Raw genomic sequence first — 17,964 nt, 5'->3', positions numbered from 1 at the left:
GACCTTCAATACTAATTTGGAACTGCAGGAGGAACTGCTGCATTCTTCGCAAAAAGATGATGTTTTTATTTACATTTACCTTACTTTTATTTCATTACACCCATGCCTTCAGTGCAGTAAAATGGCCATTCTAATTTATGGCTAGTTAAATCATATAATTTGCTGATATAAGCAACGCACCATCATGAGCGTGGCTCACAAACTACACGGTGGTGTCAAAATCCGAAATAAAGTTTACATGGTTCTCGAATAAAAAAAACAATCCTAAACTCATGCTTCTTGTACACCACATGTAATTCTTCTGTCATAAGATCTTTGCATATTAGTGCATGCGTACTGATTATTGTTTTGCAAGAGGGGTTGAACAAAAACTAAAGATATCCAGGAATCCGAATCGATGAAGGCTTTACACTAAATTATTGTGAACAGTGTGATTAAAATCCGCACAAAATTAATCAATAGTTATGTTTTCATTAGTTCAATAAAAGGTTTTAATAAATTTTTAGCCGTATCCAGGCAGCCTCAGTCACTCGATATTTCTTAAAACATAATGTGAGTCAAAATGTCTCTTTCTAAACTTTAAGTTAGAACACAATACTAGCTTTTCTAATGATCTGAAAAATTCCGGAGGAAGAAATATGCATTCATCTAAAATCAGCAGTTGTAAGGAATAGGTGAAAAATTAATGGTAGCTCCCGCAAATGAAGTGTTCGAATATTTACATCAATGAAGTTTTGACTCGTGTTTTCCGTGAAAGCTTTATACACGATCAACATTGTGTGTTTTGTCTAAAATAGGAAAAAAAGGATAGCTTCATGCGAATGAAAACAGTTTGAAGGAGAAGCGACCGTTCCCTTCCTCTTGTTTTATGACAGGAAGATTCCATGGGTCTTTGATATAAAGTGGGCTTAGGTGTACGACTTTACAAACGGTACTTTAAATAATTTTAAGTTGGCTTCGGCAGACAAACGTTAACTGGCTATCTGCCGCCGTTATCCGTAATATGAGCCATAAATGCTCATGACAGCATTAGCTCATGTATTTCTACATGCACTGCACCTCAGTCAGCGGTGAGCGTGGCAGAGAGGGACGGCCGTTCTACAGGCACTGCTAGCGTAGTCCACATCGAGCTGGGTATTTCACGGCCCTGTAAAGATCCGTAGAGTGTTATGAACCGTCTTTTTCTCCGGGATAGTGTTAGCCATCGGCCATAAGTTACTTCAATAAACTCATTCCGTGTACACGTGTTCTAACCAATAACTCTCTCTTAAGCAATAAACCCTCCAAAATAAATGATCACATAAAAATGAAGCACATTAAGAAAACAGCCTGGACAATAAATTACACTGCTTCTCTGCTCCAGTAGTGTCCTTCCCCACAGGACACTTCCCAAGCAAATAATTAATATAAACCGCGGCATCTCATTTTGAATGCCATTTGGTATGGGGTTTACTTCCGAACAGTTTTTCTCATTTCTTTCTCACGTTTCAGATTGTTCCTCTTTACATGAGGGAAAGCCTTTCTGACATCACCATGCTACGAGGATTATTTCTGGCTGGTCACGTCAGTGCTTCCACAAGGTGGGGTGTAAGCACACTTCCACAGAGAAACTTGGACTGCAGGTGCCTGAGACACGCCTTGTCAACCAGCTGGTGCACTGTGATTGATTACCATTCTGTCCAAAAAGCCAGTGGTTAAGATTCAGGGCTTGTGAAGGACACGTCATCATAGATTGATGACGCGTACACAGGCAGGCGATGACAGCTTTGCACAATTGCTAGCATAAGACATGTAGAAGTAATTTTCCAACGTGTGTCACCTAAAATCTGTTCTCGGCCTATTTTTTGTGCGTGTTTTCTGATTTTGCTGTTTGTACCGTGGTAAACGTGAACAGCGTCAGCCTTTACTATTGCGTTCTGTTTTGCCCAAAATCTTGCAGCACGGTTTCTTCGGTCATCAACTCTCATGCAGCAACATTTTACACCGATATCATCGCGCCGTTCGTGAAGATCGACGAGCGCAAATCTGTCATCCTCATCCGCATTCTAGGTACGCAATAATTGAATTACCTCTTCTTGAAAATCTTCTTCGTTTTATGTAAGCACCTTTAGAGTTAAAGATGAACACAGTGATTTGATCCTGAGTACCAGCAGTCGCTTCTTGAGCCTAGTCATTTCTATGCATTTTTTACTGCATGCTAGTGATTTGCAGGCGGTTATGAAGTCCAAATAAGTGCAGGCATATTATGATGTCAATACTTTCAAAAGCAATCACTTCAGTTCTCAATGTATGAGGGCGGAGTAGATAATTGCCAAGCATTACAAGCACTTCTAAAGCAGCTTTAACAAGTACAACTGTATAGCAATTAGCAAGAGATATCAGGTACAGACCGCACAACGAACAGAAGAGGACGTATGAAAAATGTACGAAGACGTAGTAAACAAATATTCTGTTAGATGCACGAGCAACTGCAGAGGTGAAGAGGCAAGTAGAAAGGCCGGAGTATAACACATGGAAATCCAGAATGAAAAAAACTTCGTCACATTGAGACGACTGCGCGAATTCTTTATTCTGAGCGTCCAAAATAAAGCATGAAGATGTCTGATTCCTTTAATAGCACGAAAAAGCACGCGGCGGGTGTGGGCAAAGAACCTTATACCATCTCTGTGCATAAGGGCAATCACTGACTCACACCCCCTGCGGTGCTTCCTTATTGGCCACTGGGATTCTGCAGCATGGTGCTCGCGTAATGTTTTGCTTTTTTGCGTTATCGAAACTAATGATGAGCATAGCGACAATATAGACCACTAACTAATGACGGTTATAGCCTACGTCATCTGAAAACGCTTATGAGCTGCATTGGAAACCATGGCGCTAACTTCTCGGGGTGAGACGAACCTGTCTAAAAGGTGGTAATTATTGCTTCGAAAAATAATTCTCGTTTCAGCGTTTGCGAGCGGCGGTTTAATGACCGTCTATGCAATATTCGTGCCTTTCATTGGAAGCGCTACACCCGTACGTACACAAGAAGTTCCACTGTTTCCTCAGTATTCCTTCTGCCTGGGTTACTAAGGTGTCTTATTTGCCTTTAATCTTTCGCAGCTGTTTGTGTCCCTCTTCTGTTCTGGTTCCGGTCCTTTCTCAGGACTCATACTACTGGCAATGTCATCACCATGGGTGAACGCAAAGGTTTGTCTCTTAATCTCGAAAGTGTTCAGGGTTTTGATATTTCTCACCTTTTAGGCCTTTCCGCAATCATCACTGAAACCGCGTCTGACACATCAAAAGCAGGACGTAACCTACGCCTTGCTATAAAACATTCTTATCCCTAGAGCCACAACACAATAACATAACTCGCACGGGAAAAGTAAAATAAAATGGAGAGTGTTAAGTTAATGAGAGAGATTGGAACTTCAGAAACAGCTCAACAAGTGGTATTTTGCATAAGTAAAGCAGCTTTCTAGCTAAGATTTGATGTCTCAGACCTGCCTGAGTAATATCTTCCAGCACTGAGTAAGCGGGCTGACTGTCACCGCAGCAAGAGACCACACGCGTTTATAGGAGGCTGTTGGTTCTTCGCTAGAGATTTTTGTTTCATCAAAACCGCGTTGAAATTTCTGCTACAATGCATTTCTGATCTCTGGACGATCAGAAGGTCCGCGTGCCACGAGATGAAATGTATGGGAAGGAAAAGGCTGCAAGACGTCGAGTATTCTTGCAGGGCGATTAAAACACCAATGCCTCTCCTGCACCTTCTCATTCCACTGTCGATAGGTGCATTGATTTGAGGGTGCGCATGAGCGAGGACACTGTGAAAAGCAATGCCCCACAAATCAGTGTTTACTCACTTGTCCACATAGATACACCATTCCCACCGGCCTGGATTTAAATACATTTATGGTCACGACACACTGCGTTTAACGTATAGTGCGCTGAATTTCAATATGAGAGAGGCCGTATAGGTAACCATCGTAACGGTGCAGAAAAATCGTTTACAACGGTAAAAGTACGGACTAGCTGGTTGTTGATATCCTCAAACAGTCAAGAGACGAGGACAAGAGCCGTATGGGTCTTTCTGAGTCTTTGTTCTCGTCCTTTACGGAAGTTTGATATATAAACAGAGCGGTGTTAAATAACTTGGGAAGTTTCACAGGCACGCATATATGCGTGCTAATTATGACCTCGACACGTGACCAAAATGTCGAATCCAGCCGTCGCCTTCATCTGCATTCTATTTTTGTGTTTAGTGCGTTTTTCATTTGCTAGTTGCCAGCTCTTTTTCTTTTTTTCTGTCCTGGTATATAATGCGTATTGGATTTCAATACTTTTATTTCGTCCGAAAAGGAAAAATGTATATGATCCAAGCTATGTGGCTCTCAGTCGACGGCTTACAGCTTCCTGAGTAGCCCAGTCAAAGGCCCGGGTATGAACGCCTAGGTCTCAGTTGACCAACACGGCCTCCCATAGCTCGAGATTAGGAATTTGTAATAAAGATTCCGTTGGCGGCTCCTCTTTACAGTTCCACAATGTTATTGCGCCACATAGTCTACATTCCGGGTTGTAATAACTGGGATACAATTTTGATGCTAGTAAAGAGACATGAAGGATCGCGTCTGGAGTTGCTTACAGGTGGTCTACTGCTCCTAATCTAAGGTTTTGTCTGGAGGATGGAAAATTTTCCCTTCTCGTTTGAAACATTTAGTAATGTCGTGATATGATGCTAGGTTGTACTTCGGGAAACTAAGTAACTACCACGTCCCCTGCTCGGCTGACCAACACTCGAGCTTTGTTGTACGCCGCTTCGTTACCAGGGTCCTACGAATGAGGCGGGATTTATATCAACTCAATAGTTCGAAGTTTTTTGTCTGACCCAATATGTTAATTGCTTCCTGGCAAGTTGTGCCCCTCGCATAATTGCGTATAGCGAATTTAGAGTCGATTAGTATACTATCAGCATTGCTGTTATTGATGGCAAGGGCGATAGCCGTCTCTTCTGCCGTTTCTGAGGACCTCGTTTTTATAGTGCCGGCGACCATCTGCCTCCCTTGCGTACCACCGCCGCAAGTGCAAACACTTCTTTCTGTCGGTAGTGTGGGGCATCTACATATGCCGAGTGTTCATGTTGGCTGTACATTCTCTGTTCAGCTTTTCCCTCAGCTTTCCTCCTCCCCTCGTGGCGAGCAGGATGCTAGCAGGGGAGCAGGATTCTTAGGTAGTGGCGACACTATGTGTTGTCTGAGTGAGATGTTTAGGTACTTGTGCCTTGGTATCTAGTGATGGCAGCTCGATGCCTCATCCTAGGCAGTAAAGTATTTACCTTCCTGCTACTTTGGTGCAGGAAAGCCGTCCTTGTTGCATTGTTAAATGTGCTTCCTTAAGCCAGTCTAGGGTGTTGTGTACTCTTAGGCCCAGAAGTATTTCCGTCCTAGACTTTCTTACTATTAACTAGCGGGAAAGCTGGCGGCGCTGCACGTCAGCCACCATGTGCACGCAAAGCATCATGGGGCAATGAGCTACTTGAGCAGGACAGTGGGATTTTTTCCGGAACACAGAGTGGCGTCACTGAGAGGTCCCATTTCGTCCACGGCGCGCCCCGCGCGTACACGACTTTGGCGCGAACGTAGTGCGGAAAACTCATAGTAGCGGAAACGGAGCATCATGCGACGCCAATAAAAGGTTTTTGTTTTCCGATATGCCATGAAACAACCTCCTAAATTGTCGAAGCGAGAGACTGTTTTTGAAAACATATTTGTTTTTAAAAGTGCGCTTGCTAAGCACTAAATATTGGCTTTTGTGGCCAGTAGGAGTGCTACCTCCTTCCTCTTCTCTCCTCCCTTGCTCTCCTGTTGGCCAATACTTGGCCAATAGGAGAGCAAGCCATCGCTTATTTTAGGCAAACTTACATTTGCATGCTTTTCTGCTCGTTTGTTGAAATTTATATACAGGATATTAATGTTAGGACATTCATGATTATCGAACATCATTTGTTTTTGCATTATTTTTTGGCCAAAACCTGTGGCTCTGCAGTCGGTAGCTCTCCGCCCATGATGCTTAGAGTGCCCATGGTGGCCGAGGTGGTCTCGAGGAAGCTCCATGAAAACTACCATATGCGAGGCGCCAGCTTTCCCTCTAGTTGTAAGAAACTATGCTTTCGGTGGAGGTACAGTTCGGTAGCCCTAATGCAACCTTGTATGCGCGTCTAATTGTAGCCGCTGTCTTGGCTTCTTCAGTGCTGTCTAATTTTATCTATGGGAGGGCGTAGACAATCCTGCTTTTTACAATTGCTTGCACTATTTTTTAAAGTTTCCTCCTTCACTGCCGTCCTTTTGATGGCAATTCGTCTGATTGGTCTTACTGTCTGTCATGCTGACGGTTGTGCTGAGTCTTTCTATAAACACCAGCAGCAAACTTTAATACAGAATTCCGCGCGTATGCTATCTTCTTCTGTCCTTTTTCTTCTGGTCTGTTTCTTACCTAGATGTAATCGCACAGCCATAGATTCACAACAGCAACATAGACGTAGAAAGCAATAAGCACTCAGGTGTTTCTTACAGTTCTGATGCGCTAAAAAAGACATTCGAACCGCATTCCGTGTCGAATCCTTTTCTGAATGATTATTTAAAACTTCTTTACTTGCAGGCCGCATCTTGGGCCTGCTTACTTGTCTGCGGGCTGCAGCTGTGGCACGGGCTTGGAAGGAAGCTATCTGGCTTCACTGCGTCGCCGTTTCTTTATGGAACTCTGGACCGCTGCCCAGCGTTAACGAGCAATAACACTTTCCTTGCTCTGCATTCGTCATTACGCCAAAGGTTTGGAGCCCCGATAACCACAATGATCCTAACAGATGCATTCACAAAAAGCACAGAGATATCAATTTGGAACCTCACTTTCGTTCTTTGTGTGTAGATTTATTAATTCGAAAGCATTAGATGGCTATATCCGAAGTTTCGTGTAAGAAAATGATCCGCACTATAACATCGCTCTGTTAAAATCAATGTGCAAAACCTTGATTATGTTAGATAGTGCGTCATAAGATATCGCTGTGGAAAAATTTTGGTCTATGTGCTACAATTAGTAATTATATTAAACGCAAAATTTGCACTTCCACGTCACAATAGCCACGGACGTCGACACAGCTTCTGGGCTCGACTTTCACGTTATATAAAAATACATGTGAAAAAGTTCGATTTTGTTGGCGCCTGATGAGAACTTGCTGTTGCAAAAATTTGCTTGATGAATTGCAATTAGATAATTAAACCCGAAAATTACACTTTGTCGTGACATAGCCCGTGTTTATGTCCAGTGTTTCGTGTCAGCAAAACATTCTTCGCACGATTACGTCGTTCGCTAAAGAAAAACGTGCAAACGATTGATTGTGTTAGTGTGTGATAAAATGTTGCCGTGGAGACACTTGATAACATGTAATTACTTAATTACACTACGACGACATAATGAAAGTTGACATAGTAGTTGGATGTCAGAACAGCCACGGACGTCGGCATAGCACCTGTATCTGAAAAGTAGAAAAAAATAAAGTAAAAACAAAATAAAACAACAAAAATAAAAGAAAATGAAAATAAAAACCGAATAAAATGAAAAATAAAAGCTAAAAAGATTAAACAATAGATCGTGCACTGGCGTTGTGGAAAAAACCCGAGTTCTAGAAACTTCACGCTGTCGCATTCCTCCACATGAGCAGACTTCAGTGCCCTGCTAATTTTGGCACCTCGGGTAATATAGTACAAGAAAAGACCGAACATTTTCTTTCGAACTATAGTTAATCCTTAGCAATGATTAACCACCAGCCGATCTTTCAGCTAAAGATGTTTAAAATTAACTCAGCCCTCCCACAGTAGCTCAATTTTCAGGGACCCTTAAAGAATTTTGTGAACTTGATGGCATGCTGTTGACGTTAACAAAGTACCAGCTTGAGAATACCAAGAATTCGGATTACTTAGATCCGACTGCGTATCTTACAACAGTACCTATTCCCTACTTGAAGCAGGATCTGGCCGGTGCTAAATTCAGAAAAGCGTGAATATATCTGCAGCGTTAGGTATTTTCTGCTAATCAATAAATTCGTAATTCTCATCACAACTCATGGCAGAAAGGAAGGTAGAAAAATATTTGTAGGGAGATATTTTACGCCATTCATTTTCACATCTGGAACTCTCAGCCCGAGAGCGGGGAGTTGCTTCAAAACAAAATACTACTGCTCAATTATTGCGAGGTGCATCAAGTTAACGTCGTTGAAACGATGGAGGCAGACTAATGAAGGCAGCATAAATTACAGAGCATCGTACATTGAGCGTGCGTCTCGTGTGTTCAGCACGAATGCGGGGCAAACACCATACACACCATTGGTGTCCCATTCTAACGCTAGCTTCACTTTTGACTTCGTTCGAAAATCGGGGGAGGAAGCACCTATTAGAACAACTTTGAGGAAAAGATTTTCTTTCTCTTTGGTAGCAGACAATTGTCTGCTATTCTTAGAAGAAAAAAATAAATATTAAAACTTGATGGGCATCACCAGCGTATGCAATTTATTATGTACCTTCAAGATCTAATTCTTTAGTTCATATCATTCAAAGTTTTGTTGAAAATTCATGTGATCACTAGTTTAGCCTAAAATTTTCATAGGCACCGTTTGTGGAACTGTTGTGCGTTGACGATGTGAAATAACACTTCTCTCTGCTTACTTCATGCAGCCAAAACGTATTCCCATTGTATAAGCTCTCTTTCTTTTGGATCTCCTTGGCTGGCGCTGTGCTCACGATCTTGCTGGGCAATCTCTTCAGTCTAGCAACAGGTGAGTATACGCAGCGCTTCCGCTTCTCTAATCTGTTTGATGCACGAAACATTACGCCGAAGTACTCAAAGACATGCGGTGTAATTGAAAGGGCACAGATGAGATCCATGTTCCACAAAGCAAAGTTCTCTATGCGAGACGTGCCAGCACAAGAGCTTTCAGATGTTTGGAAATGTTCTTGTAAGCTATAATCTTTGTTCGATAGGCACTAGGATTGCTTTTTCTCTTTTAAAAAAGCCACTTTTTTTATTGGTGATATAACAAGACCAAAAAGTATTGCAAAAATTTAAGACACGCATCAAGAAACGAGGTTCAATTTTGTACCCCAGTGTGGCAGAATAGTCTCCATACACTTGCCAGGCAGCTCTTCAAAACAGTCCTGGTCTTCCCAAAAGCAGAAGACAATAGCTGGCGCTTCTTCGCGTGAGTGTCGTATCACACTTTCTCGAGGTGCGCCTTTTAAGATGAAGTATGTTATATTAGAACTACGCTGAAGGTGTATTTGAGACACCACCGTGAAGGAATGGTTTCTGTTTGCTTGCTTCCTGAAGTTTAAAATGTGCTCCTCAGAGACACATTGCAGCTTTCTATCAGCTATATCTGATTCATTACTGCCTTTTAGTGCTCTTTAACGCATTTTTAACGAGTGCCCCTTCGTACGCATTTTTTAGGGGAGCAGTCTAGGATTCTAAAAAAGTTTTTGTACCAATCATTTGTAACGAGGCACTGTTGCTATTTATTTTTGGAAACGGTAATCACGTATAGAACACAAGCGGAAGGTAAGGACATCAGGGAAGTATGTGCTACAAAAAATCATAAATAAAGGTTTCTGGCCACCTACCCACTGTGCTTTAAATTACTGCTAACATATAACATGATATAGCTCTGTCTTAACAGGATATCGTCGTTGTCTAGTTGGAATGTTGTAGACACTTGTTCGGGGTGTGGCACGCACACCCTTTCATGAAGTGAACGCTATTGTAAACTGCTAGGCTTCTTGCAAACTTTTGTACTCATTGATCACATTGTGCCCGATTTATCGAGTAGCACAAAAAGTGAAAAAGCTAATATTTTAATTCTGTTGATCGGCTCCTGTTAACGAGCAAACTCTGTTGCTACGACCAAATTCCATTTCACGGACTTTCATGCAGTCGAACACACATTTCTATTAACACCTCCTCGGGCCACGCTTATTTTATGCAGGTGGCTTCAAGACGACCAGCGAGAACCTACACCTCACAAGTTCGTTTTTTCTCCAAATTTGGAGACGAGTTGATTTTCTTCGTAGAAGACTGCAGGCAAGATTTCGCAAAATTTGCATTATGTGCTTGGAATTATCCACTATGCAATCGAGCTGTGCTGTTTTCAACAGTTTTTATATCATTACCTTTTTTTGGCTCCTTCTACTGTTTCATGCGCATGATACATTGTCAGGAAATCGATGAAGACTATGGGCTATTTGTCCTCCTCCGTTATCGATGATCGCTTTACAAAACTTATGCTTAATTTTCTCACTGTCTGCGGCGGTGCCCTTCACCGCACACATTAAGAAGAAGGCGATAAGCACCAAGCGGCTGCCGCACTTTTTTGCCATTGCTGATCAACCGCGAACGAGCTCTCTGTTTAAGCTGTTTACACCAGTTGGTTATTGCTGCCAGATCTCCTTTAGCTGCTCCGAGTACTTATAGTGTTCCACCTGTTAATAAATGCATCTTAGAATAATGTCCTTAGAGCATGAGCTCTGCTCAGCTAAGTCCACAGTTCCCCGCCGTCGTTGGCGCGCTCTGAGCAGCGCACACCATCGCACCACGCCAAGAAGCTGTTCGCCAGCAGTCCTTCAACAATGCTAATGGTCCCGAGACTACCGCCAATGTTGTTTTGGGGACAAAAGCGGCCCCTAGGGACGATACCGCTGATCTGGAAGCAGCGAGCAGAAGACCGCGCAGGAGGCGGATGCAATGGTTGCACCAGAGAAACACGTACCACGCCAGTGCTAGTACTTCGTCTTTCTAATATTACTGGAAAGCGTACAGACCCCGTTGCGCAGAAAAACCAGCGTCGGCGTTGCCGTCGGCGTGACAGAAAATTTTGTGGGGCTTAAGTCATCTAAACCTCGTTATAAAGAGCGAAAGCTCAGGTCCTCTGCGGTATACAGTACAGCTTCTGAACGAGCTATATCGAATGGTTGATCGGACACGGCTTGACAACGACGCCGAAGAATTGAGACACTTTAGTCCGGCGGGCGCCTCATCCAAGACGAAACTGAAGGAGAAACCTCTGACGTAGCAACAATTACACCTTCTTTTAATCACGCGCTATCTGAACCGCGAAGCCAGGTAGCACGCGCAGCTCCGCCTCTCCCAGCCGGCCCTCTCCTAATCACGTGGTATCACAGCGGCGGAGCCGGCGAGCGCACGCAGGTGCGCCTCTGCTTGGCGAGTCACGTGGTTTGCCTGCGCTGCGGGGCCTCAAGGTTAAACAAGCATCAAAACCGTGGGAGACTTGTAGTAATAGAACTTTCGCTCTAGAAATCCGCACGTGTCGCAAATGTGTTTTTTATGAGAGGCTCCATAGATGGCGTTAGCCGCAGCAGTGGCGTATCAGAAACCCGTGAATCAATGGTTGCGAGTCCGACGAGCTGCCGCTACGGCCCGCAGGCAGGGTTGTACGGCTAAACGCCAGGCTTTATATGCATGTCGTGTGGTATTTCACATGATTATTGTGAAGGAGTACACAGTGTCCGTGTCTGTGTGGGCCAGAAGAACCACTCTTGCATCATACCCTTAAGGACGGAGCTTAAGTACCCCCCTCTCTAAATTTACCGAGAGAGCGTTAAGGAGCTCGTGTCGCAGAAAATCCGGAGTCGTCTTCGGCGTCATTCCTCGCGGGCGAAACTTTCAGCAAAAATTCACAGAAAATCAACCTAGAGGCAGTTGGGCCACTTATGTCACGTCATATTGTGGCGTGATCATGGACCGCATACCAGACTGCGAGAAAATTGAGTAACACGGTGGGTGGCAGTTGAATTAATGATTAGTCGCGAGAGGTTGCTCAGGATCAGCAACCTGGGCCGCGCAAGCCCCACCGGTGGCATCAGCTGCCATCTCAGGGCTGTGGCGCGTCGCTTAACGTCTGTGCCTCTGCGCTGGGGCTCCCATTATGAGGCCTCCAAGCGATCTGTGATGCTAAGTAGAGAACGGCCAATTTTTCACATATAGGCATAATCTATTGAAGGTATCATGTGATACCCTTAAGGCAGAGCATAAGTGTCCCCTGTAATTCTGTTATGCAAAATTGAAGCGGAGTTGCTGCATCAACTAGAGTTTCTTAATCATAACACGCCTGCCACTCATGTGGCAAACGGCGCTGCCTGCGGTGTCACGGCTGGCTGCTTACCTGCGATCGTTTACCTACTGCGCGGATATTTCACGAGCTGAATGAGACATTCCTGCGGAGACACCTCCACACGTCAGTGGGATTAATTACACAACACGGACCGTGCAGGGAACAAACAGGGAGGACAGTAGGGTCGATGTGTGAGCCGCTGATAAGCGGCGTTAAGATGCTAGGCAGTAGTCGCTATTAGGTGGCGGGTGAAATACTCGGGGCCTTTGTGAATAAACAGAAAGGCACATGTGTGCTAACGAAATATCTGTAGCTCTTCGAACCAATCTTAAATTACCCTTTTCGGAACTTTTTGCGATGACATGATCTCGTTAAGAGACCTTCGTTTGCTTTTGTTACGCTTGCGCAGCCGAGAAAAAAAATGGATGTTGTTGGTTGTTTTCTTTTTTGTTGCTCTTGGATTTATTCTCGTTTGAACTTTTTTGTTTTCGTTTTTGTTTCCAGTATTCTGACCGATTTTGCTTCGTGTATGACACTGCTTTTGCTACGTATATTTGACACTGCTTTTGCTAAGACATTTTTTTCTATTATAAATCTAATGACAGAAGAGCTTTATACTCAAGGAAATATAAGAATTACACCTTGATTGTGAACCTTTCGTCTTGCTTGCTGAGTTCGAAGCGATCATGCGACCCGTAACTTGCATAATCTTGATGCTCTATACCTGTTTTCTATAAAATAAACTATTAGTATTGCGCGCACGTGTAGTTCTCTTTCTTATGATGCCGTAATTACGCGGCAGCCGTCTTGCGTCATGCACCAACTCGCCGAAAAAGATCTTATTCAGTAATTCGGGTTCCTTTCAACTGATTCTCTCTTAGGATAACGCGAATAGAAAGAAAAGAGAACAAAAGCTCAGTGGAACGCTACCACCGAGTAAAGATGATAGGTAAGGACGGCTGACGCCAGAGACGGGAAATGGAAGACATACGGTAGATATATTGTCGCTGTCATAGATTTTGCTTAACTAATGACTTTAATTTAAATTATTTCTACTCCTGTAATCTTTCCAGTCAAAGGGTTTTATGTTCCCGCCCTTTTTTCCTGCCACTATATTATGAAAATAAGCAAGACGAGCAAGTTCTGCAGAGATATAGTCTAAATTAGGTTATGGTAAAAAACTGCTAAATACGGAGGTAATGGAAATGATTTAATAATTAATAAAACAATATGAGTTTCAACTCGGGGGTAAGGCTCTTGCTAACTGGAGCAACACATTGTTCGCAAAGAAGGATGTTAAATACATCCGCCGAAGATCGCTGGCCGTCAGTTTATACGGCAAGCGCCATTTATGGAAAGGTAGTGGTCACTGAACTGCACTACAGTGTGCTTTCTGCAAAATAGAATCGCTCTATTCAGGCACTTTAAAACCATGCTTCTTATTCTCTATACACAGCTTGACGAAACAACCTGCGAAACTGGCGCCGCAGATGAGCTGGAGGGAGGCGACAACGAACGCACCGCCCTCGGACATCAGCTTCGGCCTCTTTCGGCAGCACAAGACTGTGCCGATCGCATTATTGTTAAAGATGACATGACCAATACGGTGCCTAACTCTCAGTTTTGAGGCACAATAAAGTTGGTAAAATCATACTAGGTAATTTCAATTTATTGGCTTTTTAAGATACTGTAAATTATATCAGCCGCTATGGCATGTGCCTTGCTGCATAAAATGAAATTTTCATTCTACAGGCCACAGAATGCGTGCCATTTTCCGCTTTATTAAAACAACAAAAACTGCCCTGTTAACATTTTCGTTGACGCGGCACCCTAAAAGAAGCTTCAGTCCTTGTGAATGCATATATGCAATTACACTGTGCAAGCGTTCGTAAAAAACCACCTCAAACTAACTGAAAGCTACGCACTAAAGAATGGAAAAGTTTCCTCGCAGTTTGTTTAACATTGTATTGAAATTGAATACGTTACTGTATCTATAGTTTTGTTGTTCTCACATTTTTTTTCTTACCTTGTCCGTCATCCTTCTTCGTGGGAAAGGTATCTTCGCGCCGCATGTTCGATTTTTTTTCATGGGGTTTATCGTGCCAAATGGATTCAGTCTATGAGGGACGTCGTAGTAGAGGGCTCCAGACAATTTCGACCACCTGGCAAAAAGCAAAACATAAAAAGCCACTTGGTTTCCCGGTCAAGGCGCGAACCGAGGGACTACTAAGCATGGGCACTCATAACACGGTAGAAAAAATGATTGAAGTTGATTAAATTTTTCAGAATATACAGCCGTCAGGAAGCAGTACGCGTAGCGACGTACTGGATAGACTAGAGATGCGCTGCAATGGCAGGCGCTGCCATCGCAAGGAAGTGGTGTGTACCTCATCATCGCGGAAGCAACGGTGTGTGGACTCCCAGGGACCTATGAATAACTTTAAGAGTGACCAATTTCATGTGTACGGGCCTCAATTCATTAACGCTTTCGCGTCATATCATTACGGCGGAGCTTTAGTGTCCATTCGAAATTTGCAGGGAGCACTCGCGAAAATTTGTTGTTTTATGTGCCCTTTCTTTTCCATTTGATAGTGTTGCCTAACAGAAACTAAAGAAATTTGTAGTGTTTTATCACTAGATGTTCTATTCCTGCACTTAGCCGTTGTCTGTGAGGTTCCTCTGCCAACTAGGCGGCTGGTGGGCCTCCCATGGCACGTGACCATGTACCATGTACCACAATCACAACCTGCCCATTGGATTGTGAGAAAACTAGCCATTGTGGCAGGTGGCAGTTCAAGTAATTATTGGTCGCAAAAGGTTGCCAAGAGCAACCCGGGTCTCAAAAGCCCCACTGACGGCAACACCTGCCATCGCAGGCGCATCGCTTAACCACTGCGCCATGCGCCAGGAGTGGTAAACTGACTACCAGTGACCTACGAATCTTAATTACAGAATGACGACTAAATGTACCCGATATTGGCTTGGTTGGTCGAGCAGCGTACATGCAACGCACTATATACTTTGCCGAGCACGATACAAATGACATTTCTTTCATGCGCGTTTAAGCGTATAGCACGTTGCATATAGGTAGAATGAACAATTCTGCATATATTGGCACCAAGTCATTAAAGCTATCGCATCATGGCCTTCAGGCGGAGCTTAAGTCCGATTTCGCCGATCCTTGTCTGAAGTCTGCTTGACCTTGAAAACCGAGGCTCGAACCGAAACCAAAGTGCTAGCACATCTGATTCGCATTTGGACTAATCACGCTAAATCTTCTGACATTTTTCCCATGTGTCGGTGTTCCAAGTCCTGCTTTCTCGAGAGCCATTAGATGGTTGGGAAGTAGGCTGCACAGACTAGGTTCAGTTTACGTTGCACCAACGTCTAGGTACAATTAACTTTTCTAGAACTAAATCGAAGTTGGTCATGCGCCATACATTTTTTATATGACATAGTTTCACTTTCAGAGGCGATGTTGACCACAGCTGAAGGTGACCTTGAAAGAAATGCTCTCGCGGAGAAGGTGAAATGTGCCGGCGAAACATCACAGGAGGTGGAGATTCATACTGGCACCCACTGCTCGGCGCTTCTTGGCGGCCCGAAACACAGTCTAGAATAACTGTCAACCTATCAAGTGAAGTTCACATTCCATACGTTAATACTCAGGCACGTTGACTTGTCAACATCCGTTGGCTGTTGCTGTTCGTATAGGTTGATTGAGAATTTCACGCTGTAGGCAAATAACTAAGGAAATCTGTGTACAGACGGGTATTAGCGATTGCGAAAATCACGAAAACGCATTAGCTGAAATATGCGAGTCGAACGAATAATTGCAAATGAATTTTTTTTCCTACACAACGTATGCAAGCGATAATTATACACCTGGAGTGGAACGCAACCTGCACCTGCTGATGTTGTTTATATTTACCCTTCTCCACCACAGAAAAAACTAACGTTATGGACCCGTCATATGGTAAAATTATTGCATAGCCTCTATATGTGGGGCATCGGTTGACGTTGGCTAATAAATAAATTTGTGAGATGCTGATACAGTCCACCTATCTTCAATTGGCACTGAGTGCACTCCATTTCACAAAGAGAAAAGTAGGTCTTCCTCCCTTTTCTTCGCATATTTGGCTCCCGTCCCGCACATAGGGAGATGATTAACGCATAAAACTTTTATACAAAGTTCATGAATGTTATACTTCTACTGAAACGCGATGCACAGTACAAAATTATGAACTAAAGCTAGCGCTTTCCTGTCAGAGGTGATATATTATTCCATAGTTCGCAACCTAAGAAGAAATGGTTCCAAGTTTTCAAGTTTTTCTGGCTACCAGAAGTACTATAAGATCTCAAAACCACGCTCAAAACTACCAAAAAACCGGGTATAAATAAGAGCGCATGGAAAGGTACAGGATAAAAACCAATTTATACATCTCTCTACCATAGATATTAATTTCGGTACTATGACTTCTTTCGCGAGCAGATGAAACAATAAAATGTTTTGCTGAAAAAGCATTGGAGAGCATTCTTCGCTGTTTGACACGTCCTAAATTACGCCAGCTTTTCTGAGGGCATAGCGAGATGTTCGCAAGTCTTTACGGCATCCTGGCATTCTTGTTTGACATTGTATATGTGACGTTGCCCACAGAGCCGAACAATTTTTGTACCTAACGCCAAATACATTGAACGTTCCCTCTCGAGTAGATGAGTGCTGGCTCTCAATATATCCTGCTCCACTGTACGCTGCACAATCAGAACGTAAGAACAGAACGCAATGTGTAGTGAATCATAGATGTCAAAGAATCATGGCGCTGGAATTTGGTCAAGTGTGCTGCTGCGAGTGTGGCAGACATCCATGACGCAGACGGCACGGCTGTGATAATTACTTAGGTCATTCTCCTGTTTCTCAATGTGGCAATCGAAGTTGCCCTTGCAAATGAGTGAGAGGAGTTAGCTTTCTTTCACATTTCAAGGTTATTTCACAAGGCACTGTAACCAGTTTCCCGCTTCGTATAATTTACTACCATGCTGAAGGAGGCAAATTACCAGCCTAGAGATACGCACGAATAACAACACGCGAACCGCTTTTGAAGCTGAAAACGACGCTGCAATAAAGGCTAAGGAAGAACTCAAGACCGGCGCTGGTTAGTCACTTGAGGTTATTTGATATAATCAAGAACAATGTATTCTTTTGTAACCACCAGGCGCTCATGTGCCACACCAAAAAGAACCCCTGCTACTTCAATCAAGTGAATCAAGATAGAGAATTTCGCATGAAAACGCATAAACAAGCACAGAAGGGGCGCGTATGCCCGTGTCGCGGGCTTTTTTTAAATATGAAATTCTTCATTGATTTCTCTTGTAAATCTATCCTTTCGTTTGTACAATACCTAAGATTCATGAAAAATTAACAGGATGGGAACCACTGTCTAATGCCGTATTAAGCGACAGCTGTTAAGGTATTCAGTTTTGGATATCTTGGGGCAGAAAATATGAAAGCGACTTCCCATCTGTATAGTTCGAGAGCGCTATTTTCAGGTTTCCGCAAATGCTCGTTTTTTAAAATGCTCTCCTGTCCAGACCGCCGCTCTAGGCGCGCGGCGCCGCAGATGGCCCTCTCCTCGGGTGACGTGTTTTGCAGCAGCTGCCGCAGATGTACCTTGTTACATTCCTCCACCCTAGCGGCACTTTCCCTCCTCTTTTCACGGTGACAGCCCTCCAGTCACGCGTTCCTACGTACTCGCTATACCCTCCTACTTTCAGGGTAACTATCCTGTGGGTGGTTCCCGTCAACCACCGTC

General features: G+C 43.6%; 1 protein-coding gene across 1 annotated transcript in view; it reads left to right on the top strand.

Annotated features, from left to right (window-relative positions):
* The window catches only part of LOC144119847 (putative sodium-dependent multivitamin transporter), a 44,390-nt gene extending 30,638 nt beyond the window's left edge, over positions 1 to 13,752 (top strand). The window contains exons 8-15 of the mRNA XM_077652369.1: positions 1,492 to 1,580; positions 1,940 to 2,049; positions 2,948 to 3,015; positions 3,103 to 3,189; positions 6,640 to 6,809; positions 8,709 to 8,809; positions 10,013 to 10,133; positions 13,611 to 13,752. Of these exons, the coding sequence (XP_077508495.1) occupies positions 1,492 to 1,580; positions 1,940 to 2,049; positions 2,948 to 3,015; positions 3,103 to 3,189; positions 6,640 to 6,809; positions 8,709 to 8,809; positions 10,013 to 10,133; positions 13,611 to 13,752 (888 nt within the window). The remainder of the gene's footprint in view (positions 1 to 1,491; positions 1,581 to 1,939; positions 2,050 to 2,947; positions 3,016 to 3,102; positions 3,190 to 6,639; positions 6,810 to 8,708; positions 8,810 to 10,012; positions 10,134 to 13,610) is intronic.
* Positions 13,753 to 17,964: the final 4,212 nt, after the last annotated feature.

Source organism: Amblyomma americanum, chromosome 2 (genome assembly GCF_052857255.1).
Source record: "Amblyomma americanum isolate KBUSLIRL-KWMA chromosome 2, ASM5285725v1, whole genome shotgun sequence".
NCBI lineage: Eukaryota > Metazoa > Arthropoda > Arachnida > Ixodida > Ixodidae > Amblyomma > Amblyomma americanum.
The sequence above is the reverse complement of the archived record's forward strand: the minus strand, read 5'-3'. Positions and strand labels throughout refer to the sequence as shown.